The sequence below is a fragment of the Mytilus trossulus genome, chromosome 1, assembly GCF_036588685.1.
Source record: "Mytilus trossulus isolate FHL-02 chromosome 1, PNRI_Mtr1.1.1.hap1, whole genome shotgun sequence".
In the NCBI taxonomy this organism is placed as follows: domain Eukaryota; kingdom Metazoa; phylum Mollusca; class Bivalvia; order Mytilida; family Mytilidae; genus Mytilus; species Mytilus trossulus.
In genome coordinates, this window is record NC_086373.1 from 21,398,206 (window position 1) to 21,420,891 (window position 22,686).

Sequence of the window (22,686 nt, forward strand, 5' to 3'; positions counted from 1 at the left end):
TTTGATGTGTATGAGCTTCTGATTTTGACATTTGACTACGGACTTTCCGTTTTGAATTCGATATTTTTGTTGATATACTTTTAATTCATTATCTTCTATAAACATACTGACTTTATACAAAATGTATGCCATGCCACGGTATATGTCTGCATTTTTGTTTATGTTCTTTCTATGAGTAAGGCCTCAGGGAAGATCAGTTATAAAGCTAACTGTATAAACAATACTAACATTAATGCTGGTATTAAGGGCAACAACTCCTTTAAAACCAGTCAGTCTTTGGTTTTGGTCATTTTGCCAGTTTTGCTGATAATTTTTTATTTTTTGGAAAGTTTCTTCCTATATATTAATAGTCATCTAATAAGCAAAACTCAAAATTGATCACAAATCGTCGTTTACGATTATTTCCGCCTATAAAAGACTACTGTAACATATGAAATAATGAAGTCTCAGTTCGTATAAGTACAAATTCCATGGTTTCGGTGGTAATACCAGTTTGGTATATTCTCCCTAGCTCAGCGTGTTCAGTGATTTTGACAGTTTCTTCCCATCTACTAATGTTTGGAGATAATAGGTAGCAACAACCAAATTAATCAAACGTCTTTTTGATGGCAAAAACTCGTATAGTAATGAGACCTCTGATCATTTTTATGGAAATTGAAGCTATGTACATCTTAATATTCTGAACATTTTTGTCTGGCCGGATTTTCTTTTTATTATGGTTTACAATATATTAGAAATTTAATACATTTTCGCTATGTTCTTTTCTTTCTGTTGCATTTGGTGGATTGGCAAGAACAGAAATAGTTTCCTTAAGAATTATAATGCTCAAGTTTCGAAGAAATTAGTAAAATTGTTTCAGAGATGTTGCAAAAGTTTACGTCAAATGGAACACATCATTTGAACGATAAGTTGCCTCATTAGAAACCATATTATAGCTCCTTATCTTTGAACAATATTCTACGACCATGACTGAATGTTTGATAAAAAGCAAAATAACAAAAATAACAAACTCCAAGAAAGAAAGTCCATTTTTCAAATAGCAAAATCAAAAGCTCAAAAACATGAAACAAATGGATAACAACTGTCATATTCATGACTTGGTACAGGCATTTTCTTATGTAGCCTGAACCTGGATTGAACCTGGTTGTAAATCTAGCTAAACCTTTCACTTGTATGACACTCTCATAAACTATCTTTATGTTGACAACAATGTTTGAAAAAACAAACAGACATAACAGGTAATGAATTGCTTCACTGAGCGCTGCCTGATACGACTGCAGAGGTAAAACCATGGACAGTTCGGGCAACTTTTGACACAATATTCAAGCATGATAGTATGTGAATTTAGATTGTTATCAAACGTTTGACAGAATAAAGGTTTCTTACACATAGTAAATTTGGTCAAAGATCTTAAAAATTTATTGCGCAATACTGAGCAATTCAAGATTTCTTCGTGAAACTTTTCAAAAATTGGAAATTTAAAAATTTTTGAAATCATTTAGGAATCCCTTAAAAAAATGGGGTGACCCCCCCCCTCCCCCCAATAAATCCTTTTGATGCCCTTCTTTGAGCTTTTATCCTGAAACCCAATCTAAGCCTTCCCTTTGAAGTATGGAACTTTGTAGACCAATTTTAGAGAGATCCATACACTTAAGGTGGTACCCAACACTTAGACTAAAATTAATTTGGATCGTTTAATTTTCATAAAATTTTGACAAAGTATTAACTTTGACCCTTTAAAAAATATATAAAAATTTCAAAAAGGTTGAACTAACCATTTTATCAGAAAAATTACACTGGTTATATAGCAGTTTGACAAACACCAATTTTGATCACTGAGACACTTAATATTCCCTTTACAACACAACGTAATTAAAAGGTTTAGCTGATTTTACAGAGTTATCTCCCTGTAGTGTTAGGTACCACCTCAAACACAAGTTATTGTCTAGAATCAAGAAAATGTAGATTTTTGGCTCCTTTTTTGCCCCTTTTTCCTACACGTGTGGGGCAATTACATCCAAACTCAATCACAGCCTTCCCTTTGTGATATGGATCCTTATCATATAATGTCAGAGAGATCCATACATTTACACACAAATTATTGCTGAAAACATGCGTTTTTGGACCCTTTCTTGCCCCTAATTTCTGAACTGTTGGTATCATAACTCCCAAAATTCATCACAACTTTCCTTATGTGGTATTGAATCTTCTTATAAAATTTCATAGAGATCTATTTGCTTAAAGTAATTTTATTGTCAGGAAACCAAATGTGTCTTCAGACAATGACAACAATGCAGAGGACGACTAAGTCATAGCATTATACAAACCCCAAAACAACTTGAATACTTATATTTGTTTCAATGTGTTGTTGCATGGACGGTATAAACATCACTGCAGATGGTTTCATTTGAGGCTTTTTTTGAACAACTGTGAATTGTATTCACAATTAGGTTTTTAGCAATTTAAGACAGTCATAAAGAACACTGTAAAAAAAATACCACTTTTTCTATATGTAGATTTCTAGAAACATATATATGCTCTTCTATCTACTGATTAAATTCTAGAAACAAATATAAGCTCTTCTATCTACTGATTAAATTCAAAGTTTTTATCAAAATATTTGGATCAAATGAATCTATAGTGCTTATCAGTGTTTTAGCATCATATATCATGATATTATTGTTCGATTATGTCATTGAATATAATTATACCCAAAAGACCCTTACTGATCATTTCAACATGTAAATTGCCTTATATGACTTTTTTAAAGAGGTTTTTAATTTTTCCCAATTCATTTTTCCTTTCTGTAATGGGATTCTGAGAATAAATTTCAACCTTTATTTAGCTTATTAAACTGGTCAACTATCTAAAAATGTTATTACACATAATACAACTATCAGATAACAGAGTACATACATACAATAAAAAGATCTAAAAATAAAACTAGAAGCTGTATTTATTTAAATAAGGAAAAAGATAGCATTGTACATTGCATTGTTACTGTAATGAGTTTTTTTTCTTTATTGTTTTTTCGAAAATGATGTAAACTCATGATTAGAATATCTATTTTAATCTGTTTTTAAAGGTAAATTTAAAAAAAAATAATTCTAGTTTTACATTAAAATACTGTCAATAGAGTAGGCAACTTTTCAAGTGTTACTAAATCATTACTCAATGCTACAATCTTGATCATATACGGTATGTCCAAAAAGACATGACTTGTAGAAATAATGGCACACTAAATTTCCCTCTTCATCATAATCAGCAAAATTCCATATTGTTGACTGTGTCAAATCTATTTGACTGTGATAAATTTATGTTCAAGTTCACTAACTCCCACAGGGACAGATGCCTTCTCATCATAATCACACCATTCCTAAAATATAAGATTTAAGATAATAAAGACATCAAAACATATGATTACAAATGAAATTCACATCTTATTCAATCATCTTGAATGAGGTCAATGAGTGCTTACTTGCCATATTTTTTAAATGTTATGTCAGCAAACTTTTTTAAATCATAAAATCATCAGATTCCGTATTCCATTAGTAAATCAATTATATATGCAGTGTCTTACACTTTTACTTAAGCAGCTGGACTTAGTTTTTCATTCAGGTTCATTTATACAAACTTTAAAAAAAAAATCAAATTAAAAGAAGTCTATTGATATTTATGTGAAAAAATGAATGTCAATCTGTATGAAAAGTAAAGTTGAAATAACAAGAATTAGAAAATTTTTGCTTACAAATCAAACTAAAGTTTTATTTATAAAAGGGTCAAAGGAAATTTATTTTTTATTGCATCTCCAAGGAAAAAGTCATAAGATAAAGTTAAAACCTACCCCTTCTGTTAATTCTACTTCAGGAAATTTAGTTCCACTTTCTGCACCTTCAGCAACAAACCCAACCTAAGGTAAAAAAAAAACTTAAAATCAGAAAAAATATTTGGCTAATGTGCCTAACTGCTGTTATTAGATTTTAATATTTCAGTAGCTTCTGTTGACCTAAAATACATCCACATTATTTGGTCTCTAGTGGATAGTTGTCTCATTGGCAATCATACCTCATCTCCTCATTTTTGTATCGTTCTGGAATAATTTTTTAAATCACATTTATAGATACTTTCATTGATACCAGTGGATTATTGGATTTATTCAATAGAGGTAGTAAATTAATAATTTTAAAGTCAGAGCCTCAGCAAGGACTTCAAATTTATAATTTAAATATTAGGGATGTACAATTTTTTTTAGATTTAAACTTTTGTTCTTACCCTGATTTTTGGGTTAATATGACTATAAAAATTGGTGAAATAAAAATATCATGTGGTGGTGCACATCTCTTTTTTGCTACAGCCCTTTGAAAGTACTTAATTTTGATGATTTTTCCATTTTTCATCAGTTTTTGCCCATTTTTAGGCTATTATTGTGAAAAAATCACAGTTCCACAATTAAACTTTTTTTCATACTTTCAATAAAGATGAAGTGGACCAATCTGAATAAATTGAACTTTAAACAAGAGACTCAAGAGCCTGAATCACTCACCTTTATTTTTTTTGGTTAAATCTCTCATCAATGATTATTTTGGCTTTTCAATTTATTTAAATGTTCTTTGAATCATCCCATTTTCTTCAAAAGCAAAAAAAACTAGAGGCTTTAAAGAGCCTGTGTTGCTCACCTTGGCATATGTGAATTAATCAAAGGAAGCAGACAGTTCTTGACAAAATTGTGTTTAGGTGATTGTGATGTGTTTGTTCATCTTCCTTTACTGAACATTCTTGCTGCTCACAATTATCTCTATCTATAATGAACTTGTCCGTGTAGTTTCAGTGGAAAATGTTGGTAAAAATTTGCAAATATTATGAAAATTGTTTAAAAATTGATTATAAAGGACAATAACTTCTTAGGGGGTCAATTGACCATTTTGGTCATTGTGACTTATTTTTGAGTCTTAAATTGCTGTACATTATTGCTGTTTACAGTTTATCTCTATCTATAATAATATTCAAGATAATAACCCAAAACAGCAAAATTTCCTTAAAATTACCATTTTAGGGGCAGCAACCTAACAACGAGTTGTCTGATTCATCTAAAAATGTCAGGGCAGATAGATCTTGACCAGATAAACAATTTTACCCATGTCAGATTTGCTCTAAATGCTTTGGTTTTTGAGTTATAAGCCAAAAACTGCATTTTACCCCTATGTTCTATTTTTAGCCGTAGCCACCATCTTGGTTGGTTTGCCCGGTCACAAAACACAATTTTTAAACTAGATAGCCTAATAATGATTCTGGCTATGTTTGGTAAAATTTGGCACAGTAGTTTCTGAGGAGAAGATTTTTGTAAAAGTTAACTAAGATTTACGAAAAACGGATAAAAATTGACTATAAAGGGCAATAACTCCTAAAGGGGTCAACTGACCATTTTGGTCCTGTTGACTTATTTGTAAATCTTACTTTGCTGAACATTTTTGCTGTCTTCAGTTTATCTCTATCCATAATAATATTCAAGATAATATCCAAAAACAGCATAATTTCCTTAAAATTATAGATTCAGGGGCAGCAACCTAACAATGGGTTGTCCCATTCATCTTAAAATTTCAGGGCAGATAGATCTTGACCAGAATAACAATTTTACCCCTTGTCAGATTTGCTCTAAATGCTTTGGTTTTTGAGTAATAACCAAAAACTGCATTTGACCTCCATGTTCTATTTTTAGCTGTGGCGGCCATTTTGTTTGGTTGGCAGGGTAAAAAAACACAAATTTCAAACTAGATACATCAATGATGATTGTGGCCAAGTTTGGATTAATTTGGCCCGGTAGTTTCAGAGGAGAAGATTTTTGTAAAAGATCATGGAGATTTACGAAAAATAGTTAAAAATTGACTATAAAGAGCAATAACTCCTAAAGGGGTCAACTGTAAATCTTACTTTGCTGAACATTATTGCTGTTTACAGTTTATCTCCATCTATAATAATATTCAAGATAATAACCAAAAACAGTAAAATTTCCTTAAAATTACCAATTTAGGGGCAGCAACCCAACAATGGGTTGTATGATTCATCTGAAAATATCAGGGTAGATAGATCTTGACCTGATTAACAATTTTATCCGATGTCAGATTTGCTCTAAATAATTTGGTTTTTGAGTTATAAGCCAAAAACTGCATTTTACCCCATGTTCTTTTTTTAGCCATGGCAGCCATCTTGGTTGGTTGACCGGGTCAAAAAACACAAATTTTAAACAAGATACATCAATGATGATTGGGGCCAAGTTTGGATTATTTGGCCCAGTAGTTTCAGAGGAGAAGATTTTTGTAAAAGATCATGGAGATTTACGAAAAATGGTTAAAAATTGACTATAAAGGGCAATAACTCCTAAAGGGGTCAACTGACCATTTTGGTCATGCTGACTTATTTGTAAATCTTACTTTGCTGAACATTATTGCTGTTTACAGTTTATCTCCATCTATAATAATGTTCAAGATAATAACCAAAAACAGTAAAATTTTCTTAAAATTACCAATTAAGAGGCAGCAACCGGACAATGGATTGTCCGATTCATCTGAAAATTTCAGGGCAGGTAGATCTTAACCTCAGATTTGCTCTAAATGCTTTGGTTTTTGAGTTATAAGCCAAAAACTGCATTTTATCCCTATGTTCTATTTGTAGCCATGGCGGCCATCTTGGTTGGTTGGACGGGTAAAAAAACACAAATTTTAAACTAGATACATCAATGATGATTGTGGCCAAGTTTGGTTAAATTTGGCCCAGTAGTTTCAGAGGAGAAGATTTTTGTAAAAGTTAACGCTGGACGCCGGACGCCAAGTGAGCCCGGTGAGCTAAAAATCATTTTCTCCTATGTTCTTTTTAGCCATAGGAGCTATGTTTCTTGACATACAAGGAAATAAAATATAAAATTTATACTAGATACTCTGAAACTCATTTAGCCTAAGTTTGGCTGAAATTAATAAAGCAGTTTCAAAGGAGAAGATTTTTTAAAGTAAGTCAACATGATGAACAAATTGTGAAAAAAGTCTTTAAAGGGCAATAACTCCTTAAGGGGTCAATTGACAATTTTGGTCAAATTGACTTATTTGTAGATGTTACTTTGCCTAACATTTTTGCTATTAACAGTTTATCTGTATCTATAATAATATTCAAGATAATAACCAAAAACTGCAAAAAAAAATTAAAATCATCAATTCAGGGGCATTATACCTGAAAAACCAGTTAACCAATTAGGCTGAAAATTTCAGGACAGGTAGACCTTGACCTAATAAAAACTTTAACTCCTTGTCTTATTTGCTCTAAATGCTGGAGTTTTTGAGATATAAGCCAAACAATGCATTTTACCCTGTGTTCTATTTTTAGCCATGACAGCCATGTTTTTTGATAAAATAGAAAATAAAACAAAAAATTTATTTTATACACACTACTGATCATTCAGTTGAAGTTTGGTTGAATTTGGTTGAGTAGTTTTAGAGTAGAAGATTTTTTAAAGTTAGCAAATATAATGAACAAATTGTGAAAAATTGTCATTAAAGGACAATAACCCCTTAAGGGGTCAATTGACAATTTTGGTCTTATTAACTTATTTGTAGATCTTACTTTGCTGATCATTTTTGCTGTTTACAGTTTATCTTTATCTATAATAATATTCAAGATAATGACCAAAAACTGCAAAATTTCCTTAAAATTACCAATTAAGTGGGAGCAACGCAACAATGGGTTGTTTGATTCATCTGAAAATTTCAGGGATGATAGATCTTGACCTAATGAACATTTTTACCCCATGTAAGATTTGTTCTGAATGCTTTCGTTTTTGAGATATAAGCCAAAAACTGCATTTGACCCGTATGTTCTATTTTTAGCAATGACAACCATGTTTGTTGATAGATCAAAACTTCGGATACTATTTATAAACTAGATACCCTAAGGAACATTCAGTTAAAGTTTGGAAGTATTTGGCCTTGTAGTTTCAGAGGAGAAGATTCTTGAAATAGTTTACAACGACAGACGACAGACGACAGACAACGGACGACGGACGACGGACGCCAAGTGATGGCGTAAGCTCACATGGCCCTTTGGGCCAGGTGAGCTAAAAACTATTGTAATAGTTTACAACGACAGACGACAGACGACGACAGACGCCAAGTGATGGCGTAAGCTCACATGGTGAGCTAAAAACTAAAAACTAATGGCTAAAAACTATTGTAATAGTTTACAACGACGGACGACGACGGACGCCAAGTGATGGCGTAAGCTCACATGGCCCTTTGGGCCAGGTGAGCTAAAAACTATGGGTAGGTGTTAATATAAGAAAGATTGTCATATATTGATACTTTTTAGTGGCAAATTTACCATGCTGTCAATTTTGTAAATTTGTGATTTTTATCTGCTTGAAGAACAAAATGCATATGATCTCCTGCTTTTGGTTATAAATGATTGAAAAAATACATAACTAAGTAACTCATAAAGACAAAAGTAATATGGGATGTGTATGTTTCTGGTAAAATCATTGTTTGTACCTCTCCCCTATTTTCTCAAATTTGGGCCAAATAGACTGCCTTAATAGGTAAACAAAAATTGAAAAATTAATTACTCAAAAACTACTGATTATAAATACACAATTTTTTCACAGAGTTTAGTTTGATTAAATCACATATTTTGGAAATAATTCTAGAACCAGATTTCAACAAGACTGAAACCTCAGAAGAATACATCCTTAAGATCGGATAAATTTGATATTTCACAAGTAAATATTACCCAGTGGGTGGATAAAGGTTATGACATTAGACTCATCCAATCATTTCAGATCACCATTAACCACACGTTGATTAGATTTTTTATGCAATGGGTTTCAGAAAAAGTTAAATTGCCATGGAATTAGAGAAACAAATATATGCAAATCAAGGTCAACAATAAGAGTCTTACACATAATGTTCTCCAACTTATCATGTGTAACAATTATTAACTTATGTTGACCCATAGAAAAAAGAATAGACATGTACCCTAGGTGAAAACTCTATGGGTTCTACTCCTCTGCAATCAAACACAACCATTGTTTTGAGATGTCCAGAATCATCAGCGGTGTATGGCTTAATTGTATCCTTTAAAATATCTAAAAGAGAAGAAAGTTGTCTATATTCTCATACATTTTCGTTCAATTTTAATGAAATAAACAATCATCAAAGATACTAGGCTTACAATTTTGTGTGCAAGACACATGTTTCACCTTCAAATGAGTAATCATGACTTTTGTATCTAAAAAACAAAAGGCCAAGAGAAAGTATTAAGTTTATGAACATAAAGGACCCAAAATTCCAGGATTTTTCCCCTCAAAAATAGCTAAGGTAAACTATTCCTGAGGTAGAAAATCTTAGTATTTTGAGTAATTCAAAATTTAGAAACAATTATTTTACATATATGATCATTTCAATTTACTTTCACTGGTATCAATTAAAAGTGAATACTAACAACCAAATGAATTAAATATTAGATTAACCTATTGTCATTTAAAGGTACTTTTTACTGTAAACCATTTAAGTTTATTTATAGCCTAACTAAATGTTTTGTTCATTCACTCAATCATTCAGATATCTAATGACATCTTTGTCAAAGAATGTTCAATCCTTAATAATGAATGATATTTCTATTTCATTTCCTGATAAATATTTAACACTTTTTCTCTCATAATTCATTGTAATACCTATTGAGTTTTCTCAGCTACATAGTTTACATTGTAATACCTATTGAGTTTTCTCGGCTACATAGTTTACATTGTAATACCTATTGAGTTTTCTCGGCTACATAGTTTACATTGTAATACCTATTGAGTTTTCTTGGCTACATAGTTTACATTGTAATACCTACTGAGTTTTCTCGGCTACACAGTTTACATTGTAATACCTATTGAGTTTTCTCGGCTACATAGTTTACATTGTAATACCTATTGAGTTTTCTCAGCTACATAGTTTACATTGTAATACCTATTGAGTTTTCTCGGCTACATAGTTTACATTGTAATACCTATTGAGTTTTCTCGGCTACATAGTTTACATTGTAATACCTATTGAGTTTTCTCGGCTACATAGTTTACATTGTAATACCTATTGAGTTTTCTCAGCTACCTAGTTTACATTGTAATACCTATTGAGTTTTAATACCTATTGAGTTTTCTCGGCTACATAGTTTACATTGTAATACCTATTGAGTTTTCTCGGCTACATAGTTTACATTGTAATACCTATTGAGTTTTCTCGGCTACACAGTTTACATTGTAATACCTATTGAGTTTTCTCGGCTACATAGTTTACATTGTAATACCTATTGAGTTTTCTCGGCTACATAGTTTACATTTTATCACCAAACTGGCATGTCCTCTTCCTCCTTTCAACGGAGAATTTTCCTAAAAATATAAAAATAACTTCATTATTTGTTTAACCGCATATTCCCAATTAATCACTTAAATCTATTTGCATTATTTTTTACCTTTTTGACCAAAAAAAAAAATGGGCTTAGGTTACAAAAGAAGATATGATTTTTACAAAAAGTATAATAGATCAGGGAAGATTTATTTTAACAGTACATATTTCTTTATATATTTGGTCATTTAAGACATGTGTTGATCTGTATCATAAATTTGAAGCTGTCATCTCTTTAAAATAAAGTAAATTTTAAAGTTTTTTTTCAATGTAACAACTGAGATGTAAACAATCATAAGTCTGGCTATTTATAAATTTAATAACTTAAACTTAATCCATTTTCCAATGCCATTTATCATGTTTCCACAAAGTAATTATAGAAAATTTGGAGCTACAAAAAAGTCATATACAATTTCTTTCACATACCTGTTGAAACATACCTTAAACATTCAATGAAAAAGTAAACTAGAGGTTCTAAAGAGCCTGTGTCGCTCACATTGGTATATGTGAATCAAACAAAGGAAGCAGACAGTTCGATCATGACAAAATTGTGTTTAGGTGATGTGTATGTACATCTTACTTTACTGAACATTCTTGCTGCTTACAATTATCTCTATCTATAATGAACTTGTCCGTGTAGTTTCAGTGGAAACTGGCAGTAAAAATTTACAAATATTATGAAAATTATTAAAAATTGATTATAAAGGACAATTACTTCTTAGGGGTTCAATTGACCATTTTGGTTATTTTGACTTATTTTTGAGTCTTAAATTGCTGTACATTATTGCTGTTTACAGTTTATCTCTATCTATAATAATATTTAAGATAATAACCCAAAACAGCAAAATTTCCTTAAAATTTCCAATTTAGGGGCAGCAACCAGTTGTCCAATTCATCTAAAAATTTCAGGGCAGATAGATGTTGACCTGATAAACAATTTTATCCCATGTCAGATTTGCTCTTAATGCTTTGGTTTTTGAGTCATAAGCCAAAAACTGCATTTTACCCCTTTGTTCTATTTTTAGCCATGGCGGCCATCTTGGTTGGTTTGCCCGGTCACAAAACACAATTTTAAAACTAGATAGCCTATTAATGATTCTGGCTATGTTTTGATTAATTTGGCCCAGTAGTTTCAGAGGAGAAGATTTTTGTAAAAGTTAACTAAGATTTACGAAAAATGGTTAAAAATTGACTATAAAGGGCAATATCTCCTAAAGGGGTCAACTGACCATTTTGGTCATGTTGACTTATTTGTAAATCTTACTTTGCTGAACATTATTGCTGTTTACAGTTTATCTCCATCTAGAACTAGAGGCTCTAAAGAGCCTGTGTCGCTCACCTTGGTATATGTGAATTAAACAAAGGAAGCTGACAGTTCATGACAAAATTGTGTTTAGGTGATTGTGATGTGTTTGTACATCTTACTTTACTGAACATTCTTGCTGCTTACAATTATCTCTATCTATAATGAACTTGTCCGTGTAGTTTCAGTGGTAAATGTTAGTAAAATTTTTCAAATTTTATGAAAATTGTTAAAAATTGATTATAAAGGATAATAATTTCTCAGGGGGTCAATTGACCATTTTGGTCATTTTTACTTATTTTGGAGTCTTAAATTGCTGTACATTATTGCTGTTTACAGTTTATCTTTATCTATATTAATATTCAAGATAATAACACAATAACCCAAAACAGCAAAAAATTTCCTAAAAATTACCAATTTAGGGGCAGCAACCTACCAACAAGTTATCTGATTCATCTAAATATTTCAGGGCAGATACATCTTGACCAGATAAACAATTTACCCCTTGTCAGATTTGCTCTAAATGCTTTGGTTTTTGAGTTATAAGCCAAAAACTGCATTGTACCCCTATGTTCTATTTTTAATCGTAGCGGCCATCTAGGTTGGTTTGCCCGGTCACAAAACACAATTTCTAATCTAGATAGACTAATAATGATTCTGGCTATGTTTGGTGAAATTTGGCCCGGTAGTTTCAGAGGAGAAGATTTTTGTAAAAGTTAACTAAGACTTACGAAAAATGGTTAAAAATTGACTATAAAGGGCAATAACTCCTAAAGGGGTCAACTGACCATTTTGGTCCTGTTGACTTATTTGTAAATCTTACTTAGCTGAACATTTTTGCTGTATCTCTATCCATAATAATATTCAAGATAATATCCAAAAACAGCAAAATTTCCTCAAAATTACCAATCTAGGGGCAGCAACCCAACAACAGGTTGTCCCATTCATCTAAAAATTTCAGGGCAGATAGATGTTGACCAGATAAACCATTTTTCCTCTTGTCAGATTTGCTCTAAATACTTTGTTTTTTTAGTAATAACCAACCAGATGCTCCGCAGGGCGTAGCTTTATACGACCGAAGAGGTTGAACCCTGAACGGTTGGGGCAAGTATGGACACAACATTCAAGCTGGATTCAGCTCTAAATTTGGATTGTGATTAAATAGTTGACACAGCATAGGTTTCTGACACAGAATGAATGTGTTCTAATGAACTTGAAATTTTTGTTTTCTCTTAGAGCAATTCACTATGCTGTTGAATATTAATCCTCTCAAAATAATGTTTAAAGAAATTTTCTTTTTATCTATGAAATTTCAAATGAGAAAAATTGAACCCAATTTTTTTTAATCACATCCCCCTTTCCCTTATTCCAAAACTAATCTCAATTAAAATTTCTAATGGAGTTTGCAACAATAACTACTCATTTAAATACATCATAAAATATTAAGATGTAAAAAAACTGCTTGTTATCACTGAATGGAAAAGATTATTTTAATTTATCAAATGGTAGTAAAAAGTGAATATACATTGTATATTATATATAACAAAGATTTAAGTTGATTCTGGACAAAGAAAGATAACTCCAATTAAAAAAAAATCTTGCTATTGCACAATATTGTGCAATTAGATATTTCTTGCTAACTATTGTGGACAAAGAAAGATAACTCTAATTAAATTTTTTTTTGGCTATTTCACAATATTGTGCAATTAGATATTTCTTGCCATTGCACAATACTGTGCAATTGAAAAGACTTGCTATTGCACAATACTTAATATAATAAATTTAGATCCTGATTTGGACCAACTTGAAAACTGGGCCCATAATCAAAAATCTAAGTACATGTTTGGATTCAGCATATCAAAGAACCCCAAGATTTCAATTTTTGTTAAAATGAAACTAAGTTTAATTTTGGACCCTTTGGACTTTAATGTAGACCAATATGAAAACAGGACCAAAAATGAAGAATCTACATACACAGTTAGATTTGGCATATCAAAGAACCCCATTTATTCAATTTTTGATGAAATCAAACAAAGTTTAATTTTGGACCCCGATTTGGACCAACATGAAAACTGGGCCAATAATCAAGAATCTAAGTACATTTTTAGATTCAGCATATCAAAGAACCCAACCGATTAATTTTTTGTCAAAATCAAACTAAGTTTAATTTTGGACACTTTGGACCTTAATGTAGACCAATTTGAAAACGGGACCAAAAGTTAAGAATCTACATACACAGTTAGATTTGGCATATCAAAGAACCCCAATTATTCAATTTTGATGAAATCAAACAAAGTTTAATTTTGGACCCTTTGGGCCCCTTATTCCTAAACTGTTGGGACCAAAACTCCCAAAATCATTACCAACCTTCCTTTTATGGTCATAAACCTTGTGTTTAAATTTCATAGATTTCTTTTTACTTATACTAATGTTATGGTGCGAAAACCAAGAAAAATGCTTATTTGGGTCCCTTTTTGGCCCCTAATTCCTAAACTGTTGGGACCTAAACTCTCAAAATCAATACAAACCTTTCTTTTGTGGTCATAAACATTGTGTTTAAATTTCATTGATTTCTTTTTACTTAAACTAACGTTATTGTGCGAAAACCAAGAATAATGCTTATTTGGGCCCTTTTTGGCCCCTAATTCCTAAACTGTTGATTCTAAAACTCCCAAAATCAATCCCAACCTTTCTTTTGTGGTCATAAACCTTGTGTCAAAATTTCATAGATTTCAATAAACTTAAACTAAAGTTATAGTGGGAAAACCAAGAAAATGCTTATTTGGGCCCTTTTTGGCCCCTAATTCCTAAACTTTTAGGACCAAAACTCCCAAAATCAATACCAACCTTCCTTTTGTGGTCATAAACCTTGTGTTAAAATTTCATAGATTTCTATTCACTTTTACTAAAGTTAGAGTGCGAAAACTAAAAGTATTCGGACGATGACGACAACGCAGACAACGACGCCAACGTGATAGCAATATACGCGAAATTTTTTTCAAATTTTGCGGTCGTATAAAAACTGCATTTAACCTCCATGTTCTATTTTTAGCCGTGGCGGCCATCTTGGTTGGTTGGCCAGGTAAAAAAACACAGATTTTAAACGATATACATCAATGATGATTGTGGCCAAGTTTGGATTAATTTGGCCAGGAAGTTTCAAAGAAGAAGATCTTTGTAAAAGATCATGGAGATTTACGAAAAATGGTTAAAAATTGACTATAAAGGGCAATAACTCCTAAAGGGGTCAACTGACCATTTTGGTCATGTTGACTTATTTGCAAATCTTACTTTGCTGAACATTATTGCTGTTTACAGTTTATCTCCATCTATAATAATATTCAAGATAATAACCAAAAACAGTAAAATTTCCTTAAAATTACCAATCTAGGGGCAGCAACCCAACAATGGGTTGTCTGATTCATATGAAAGTTTCAGGGCAGATAGATCTTGACCATATAAACAATTTTACTCCTTGTCAGATTTGCTCTAAATGCTTTGGTTTGTGAGTTATAAGCCAAAAACTGCATTTTACCCCTATGTTCTATTTTTAGCCATGGCGGCCATCTTGGTTGGTTGGCCGTGTAAAAAAACAAAAATTTTAAACTAGATACATCAATGACGATTGTGGCCAAGTTTGGATTAATTTGGTCCAGTAGTTTCAGAGGAGAAGATTTTTGTAAAAGTTAACGCTGGATGAAGAAAGACAGACGACGGACGATGACGGACGACAGACGCCAAGTGATGAGAAAAGCTCACTTGGCCTTTTAGGCCAGGTGAGCTAAAAAGGTGTGTTCTAAATATATATTAACATTTTATATATCTTCTTTAAAGAGAGATAAGCCACTTGATTATTTTTAAAATACCTGATATAGATGTCATTCCACTTTTCAACTCTTTCTCTGTTACATAGGAGTCGGATCCAGGCCCCCCCCCTTTTGAGGGAAAAATTTGGTTGATTATATAGGGAATCACTGAAGCAATTTTTTTAATTCCAAAATTTTTGGTGAAAGATTTAAGACAATAAAAACCAAAAAGAAGAGTTGTCATTAAATGTTCATATTGTGAACTTAAATCATTGCTACTGTGAATTCATTTATTTTTCGTGAGTATCAATTTTCATGATAGTAGAAAATTTGCACATTAGTCTGTATTTGTTTTTATGCCATTATGGTTTTCTCAAAGTCTACATAAGAGCCTATAATAAATTTGTCATTTGTTAAACGTTTAAATTTGTGGTTCACTTGTTCCCAAGAAAACCAATGAAAATTTGTTTGCAACAAATAATAATAATAAGTCCACAGTAATATCTTTTTTTTTACAAGAACTCCTACTAAATTGAATATACCGTTAATGTTAAATACTGGAACTCATGAGTTTCTTCACCACAACTAATACACTTCAGCTATAAATAAAAAAAAATACATTTCCTTATAATGCAATTTTTATATAAATTCACAAAACCATGTGTGACAACAAAGAAAAGGAAAAGAATCTTTGAAAATCCAGGGGACCACAATGTTAGTTTCAGAATTAAAGAGCAAATGAAGCAGTCACATATAGGGAAATATTCCTCATTGCATTGTGATGTCTTTATTATTTAAAATACAAAAATTTCCATAATAAAAACTTAAATTCATAGTTTCGGTAGTGATTTTTGATTTGCATCAATTCAATTTCAAAATTTCTACAAAGGATTTGCACCAAAAAAATGAAATTATTTATGAATTTATAATACTACAATCATTTCAAAAATAATTGTGTATGAAATAATTCCTGTTCATGCTAATAATGCATCAATCATCGGAATAAAAAATTACAATTAAGATAAAATTTTATAATTATCTATACAATATTAGAAAAACTAAACAAAAAATTAACAGGCACAAAAAAAACATTGACCAAGACATGATGACAGAAAGTCTATGATATTAACACTGTTAAAGTTGTTCTTTTAAAGGAATATGCAGATTCATAAAAATTTACCTGGTGTGAAAAAGGTCTAGTCTATATTCAGGTAAATTCTGAAAACAAAATGCCATGATTTTTTTCTTCTTCTGATTTTAACTACGTTTGACATTTGTAGATCTTTTTTTAAATGCTGAATGTTTTACTGTTAACATAAACAAAAAATAAAAAGACAAAAAGTAATTTTATTACTTGAACAACAAAATAAAAAAGAACATCATATCATTGTTTGGAGAAACTTTTAAACAATCACAATGCATAGGAGTAAGATTTTAAGAAATATAGCCATTGATTATACATTAGATTATACATAAGAAATATAGCCATTGATTATACATTAGATTATACATAAGAAATATAGCCATTGATTATACATTAGATTATACATAAGAAATATAGCCATTGATTATACATTAGATTATACATAAGAAATATAGCCATTTATTATACATTAGATTATACATAAGAAATATAGCCATTGATTATACATTAGATTATACATAAGAAATATAGCCATTGATTATACATTAGATTATACATAAGAAATATAGCCATTGATTATACATTAGATTATACATAAGAAATATAGCCATTGATTATACATTAGATTATACATAAGAAATATAGCCATTGATTATACATTAGATTATACATAAGAAATATAGCCATTGATTATACATTAGATTATACATAAGAAATATAGCCATTGATTATACATTAGATTCTCACTACAGGGATTTATCATTTCAGTCAAATCTATCTTAATTTATATCTTGTCTTGCTCATAATTGCTTGTCAAAGCTCTTTTCTCTATCTTATAATTTTTAAGTTAATGGCCAAAACATTACATAAAATTATTCACTGAGAGCAGCCTGATATGACAGCAGCCTGATATGATTGCATGCAGAGGTGGAACTCTGAAGAGTTTGGTCAAAATTGGAAACAATATTCAAGCTTGAAACTGTCTAAATTTGGATTGCTATCAAATTTTGACATAATATAGGTTTCTGACACAAAATAATGTGGTCAAAGATCTAACACATCTATTGTACAATAGAAACTTTTCCCAAAATTTGAAATATTTAAAAAAAAAAAAAATTATGAACCCTTTCAAAAATTTGGAAAAACAATCTCCACCCCCAATCTTTGCACCCCCTTTAGGAGCACTTACTCCCAAACTCAATCCCAGCCTTCACTTTGAAGTATAGGACCTTGTAGTAAAATTTAAGAGAAATCTGTACACTTACACTCAAATTATTGTTGGAAAACTACAAAAATTCTTGTTTTTGACAGATATGTTGATATATATGGAACCTTGTGGTACAATGTCAGAGAGATCCATACACTTACTCACAAGTTTTTGTCTGGAGACTACAAAATTGCTTGTTTTTGGCTCCTAATTACTAAACTGTTGGTAAAATAACCCCAAAAAACAATCGATTAAAACCTTCCTTTTTGTAGTATTGAACTTTCTGTGGTATTGACCCCCAAAAATGTTTTTGGTTGTATAAAAATTGGAAATAACTATGTTATATAAATTCTAATTTTTGTTGTTGTAATTGCTGTCTACAGCCTCAGTGTTTATCCATGCCAATTTTCTGGAAATAAGGTAATGATATTATTGGTTTAAAATGAATGTCATTTAAGGGCAATTATACTTCTATGAAAGTTAACTGACATTTTTTGTTGTACAAAGGAACATTTTGTATTTGTCAATCTTGTGTTACTGAAATATTTTGCTGTTTACAGTTAGTCATTTCTATTATAGTTATAAAGAAAACAGCTATTTTAATGCAATATTATTTTTAATTGCCTTTAATTGTAAGTAGAGATCTCTTGTTTATTTGTCTCCCTTCAAAGGGAATTTTAAATATTTTATTGACATCACATAGCATGGGGAAACAGAAAATCTATCTGTGTGTAATCTTTAACTTTTTCATTTTTTTTAATAACATTTTATTTGTTCTTTTAAAGCTAAATACTTTTGATACCAGAAGGTGTTTTTCACTAAAAATTGGTTAAAACGTTGATATGTCACTTTCAACTTTCAACTTATGCTTTATATCTCAGCAAATGGGAAGTGATTTGTTGAAAAAGTGTGTAATACAAGAATCAAAACTGTAATTGGAAGATAGACTTTTCATAAAAATTATCATCAAAGGGCAACAGCTCAATTTTTCTTCAAGATAATTGTCAAAAAACAGAAAAGTGGGTGCAGAAATCATTTTCAAAGGCTATAACTCATAAATATAGTAATTAAGGTGGTATGGGTGTCTTTCGCCATCTTGGATTGTAAAAAACAGAGAATCTAAGGTCCATATTTTCTATCAAATTAGCAAAATTTGATGCAAGTATGCAGATTTTTCATGTGTTTTTACATTTAAAAGATCGTATTTATAAGAATATAACTTATAAATATAAATATATGTACAAGTGTAGATTATTTTTGGTTGTTTTTAAATATTTTGAAATTGTCATTTTAAGGGGAGGTAACTCTAAAATAGTGCATTTTCTGTTGGATTGTTCATGGAATTTTCCTACTTTGTATTTTAGCCGGGAAAAACGCACGGTAACCCTATCTTTTCTTTTGATATTATCAAAGCATTGTTTGAAAGCTATATTTTCCTAATTTATTTTACAATTCTATCATTTTCGTTTAGTTTCTATTCACAAAATGGTGTTTTTTCCTGTATAATCCATACAAAATGTGTCATTTTGTCACGACTCGTAGCTTGAAAAAATGCACGGTGACCTATCATTTTTATAATATTTTTCAACATGTATCAATAGATACTACATTTTGGCAAAGTATGAACAAATTCTATCATTTTTATTTTAGACTCCCATACCACCTTAAGGTGGCTCAGGACTATTCGATTTGCATAATTTCACGCATGAATTACAAAAGTATTTGATACAATTTTTTTTAATATTTTGATTGATTAGAAATGTTAAATCATTGTAGTTATGTTACTAATAGAACATTTTCGTTATTATCCGTATTTGTTAAAGGGTCAAAATGACATTTCACCCGTTTTCACCATTTTCCCGCAAAAATTTGGGATTTAAGCCCAAATAATTTTCTTTCCTTATCGGTGAACTATGTTTTTTATTGGCTCATTCTTTGAAGCTATATTCCAGCTTTTCATGTTACAGTTTTGGACCGATTGTCATAGAACATTTTTTTAATATACCGATAAAAATATGTCAACACCTCTACTTTCCCTATTATTTCATTGAAAAATGGTTCCTTTAACATACCTGTTTAAAAGTGAAATTTTGAGCTTAAAAGGTCTGTGACCCTCTATTTTCTTTTAGACCAATTTGATTCATTTTCTTTGAAGAATAAAATAACCAAAAATACGGCACTTCTGATAGAAACTTTGAATAGACCCGAGCCACCTTAATGAGGTGAGCTGATAATAACTTACCCTTAGATACCATCTGAAATCTTCTCCATCAGGCTTCAAGTTTGTTATATTTTCTAACTCAGCTTTAAACTGGAGGCCAATTTTCTATACAGAGAAAAAAGAATTTCAATTTACATTTATGATTATTCAACTTGGACCTTTGTTTGAAAATCATATATATATCCTTTTCACATGATTTTTTTTCCTTTTTGGCATATCAGTCTCACCAAACACATTTTGGAAAGGAGGCATCAAGCCAATGAATAGGTCACTCCTGATGTCCAAGGAAATAAATTCTGTTAATAATTTTACATGTTGTATGCAGAAGATTTGAAATATTTTTTAGGGTCATTGAAAAAATTTAAAACTAAAATATCCAATATATTCCTGAACTTTGAAACCAAATTCAATACACATCTATTAAACCATATTAAAATATGAAAATTACAAACTGAGATACACAGAATCTGTTTAAATAGAGTGATTCTTGTACTCAACAAAAAACCTTTTTATATCACACTCAGGAAACTATCAATGCCATGAAAATCAGAACGTGTATACAACTTAGGGATACTGTGGGATAGGGTTATTATCAACATTTTACCTTCTATTTTAATTTGCTATGATCACTTTCCTTATACTTAAATGTGTTTTCAAGAGTGTTCCTATATTCATGATATCACCATGTTTGGAAAAGTGTGATTTTTTTTTTTATTATTAAAATAGGCAGTTGCTATTTGTCCGGCTAGTCCGGCCAATACAATGCGCATGTCACTATAATATTAGTGTGTGTGGGTGTAATATTATCTTCACCAGCACCAGGTGGTAACACATGTTTGTTATCTTAAGTCTTAGGGCCTAATCTTGTTAATACTAGTAATTGTAATTTTTTTCTTCATACTAGTCTATAGTCCAATGTGGATAAACAATACATCGAAAAAAATCATAAAATATCCTATATTTTTAATATAAGAAGAGAGAAGAAATTACAAATGTACTTGTAAAACAAATTTAAGTAGTGTTTGACTCATGCATTTTAAGTTAGCGTAAAGGATTTTGTCTAGCTGAAAAAGGTACAAAATTATTATGTCTGTAGCTGTCAAAGAGAATTATAGACCCCTTGCCATAAAGTTATCCATATTTTGAGTGAAAGGTGAGAGATTTTTCTATAATGCCCCCAACCCCAAACATTTTTAAAATATTTTTATTTACGTGAGGGGGTTGGGTGACACGGTGTGCTCATTTTCCCAAATTTCTCTTTTCTATTTTTTCTCCTGATCCAATCTTTGTTGTCCCATGTATTTCAATACCCCACTTTTTATAATCATATTTCCAACATCCCCACTTCAAGTTTGTAGAGTCACTTTTATAAGATTATATCATTCTTGGGAGTTCATACTATCGTATTCCATTGTCAAATTCCGAAAACTGCAAAAAATATCACAAATATTCGTATCACCGTTTTCAGCCATCTTAAAATTGAATATCAGTGATCAGATTACACGCACCCCCTTGGTCATGTTGGTGCTACTGAAGATAATATTACACCGGCGTCCGAACGCACATGATATGACATGCGCATTACCATGGCCGGACAAATAGTCCTGGCACTATTCGTCTGGCTAGCTGGACAAATAGCCACTCCGATTAAAATAAGCTTAGATAAAAGTGCTATTTGTTTTTTGGAAGCTAATTGCGGTGTAGTTGCAGAACTATAGCTCTTGGGTTCTTATAATATTTTTCTATTTGCAAACTATAGTTGGTAGATGGTAAAAAAAATATCATTAGGAACCACAGGGGCGCATATCATAGATGTTTGGATTTCTGCCCAAAAACATCTATGAAACTCGCCCCTGTGAAGGAACTAAGAGCTACAGTTCCACAGCTAATTGCAGTGTAGTTTTTTGTTCCCACTGTATAGTCTGTATTCAGAGATATTAGCCAACACTGATTACTTTGGAAAAAAAAGGATATCATTTTTTAGCTCAAAATTGTTTAGTGAGAACAGAGACATATAATATCTGGTGAGAAATACAAATCCATGTTCAAGTTAAGAATTCTTCTACTGGTACTCGTGAGGATGAATATTAAATGAGAAGATAGTAGTCCGTGTCGACTATCTGACGTTTCGTGAACATATCATATGTACTTAATATAGCGATAATATGAGAGTAAGATTTATTATTCTCATCAAAGTGAAAGTATGCTTACCACCATTTTGGGGATGGCACTGGCTACGGTTACATGGAAATGTAACAATACTAAAAATATTATTGTTACATAGGAGACTAAATGCCGGAATGCAAAGGCGGATAAGGAACCGATTAATTACGAATGTAACAATAATTACTGAGGCTACGGTTACATGGCTTTATTGTTACATGAAAAACAGCAATCATTAAACTTAAATCCTGTATAGTTTTGTTGCCTTAATCTTGCATATGTACGAAATAATACTTGTAACAATGATAAATAATAAATATTATCGTTAAAAAATGGTGTTTAAATTGTTTTTTCTAACGTATAAATGGTTTTGGTGTTTTAAAGACACTACTTAAGATAAGTAGTGCCAAAGGCGAAA

At 31.0% G+C, this 22,686-nt stretch overlaps 1 protein-coding gene across 2 annotated transcripts; it reads right to left on the minus strand.

Annotated features, from left to right (window-relative positions):
* Positions 1–3,098: 3,098 nt before the first annotated feature.
* LOC134718652 (CXXC motif containing zinc binding protein-like) lies at positions 3,099–22,328 on the minus strand. 2 transcript variants are annotated; one of them, XM_063581305.1, is made up of 7 exons: positions 22,317–22,328; positions 20,127–20,210; positions 16,076–16,132; positions 10,327–10,408; positions 9,012–9,121; positions 3,845–3,910; positions 3,099–3,376 (listed from the first exon to the last, which is right to left on the minus strand). In XM_063581305.1, exons 1-7 carry the CDS (start codon positions 22,320–22,322, stop codon positions 3,296–3,298), a joined length of 486 nt encoding a protein of 161 aa, XP_063437375.1. In that variant the 5' UTR covers positions 22,323–22,328; the 3' UTR covers positions 3,099–3,295. The 2 variants fall into 2 exon arrangements, with proteins under 2 accessions (XP_063437375.1, XP_063437383.1); XM_063581313.1 differs by lacking the exon at positions 16,076–16,132.
* Positions 22,329–22,686: the final 358 nt, after the last annotated feature.

Excerpts from the sequence above, each read along its gene's own strand:
- LOC134718652 (XM_063581305.1), bottom strand. Across the intron at positions 16,133-20,126 it reads ATTTCAGATGGTATCTAAGG|CTGAAGTGTATTAGTTGTGG; the intron begins GTAAGTTATTAT and ends TTTTATTTATAG. Across the intron at positions 10,409-16,075 it reads TCCAGTATTTAACATTAACG|GAAAATTCTCCGTTGAAAGG; the intron begins GTATATTCAATT and ends TTATATTTTTAG.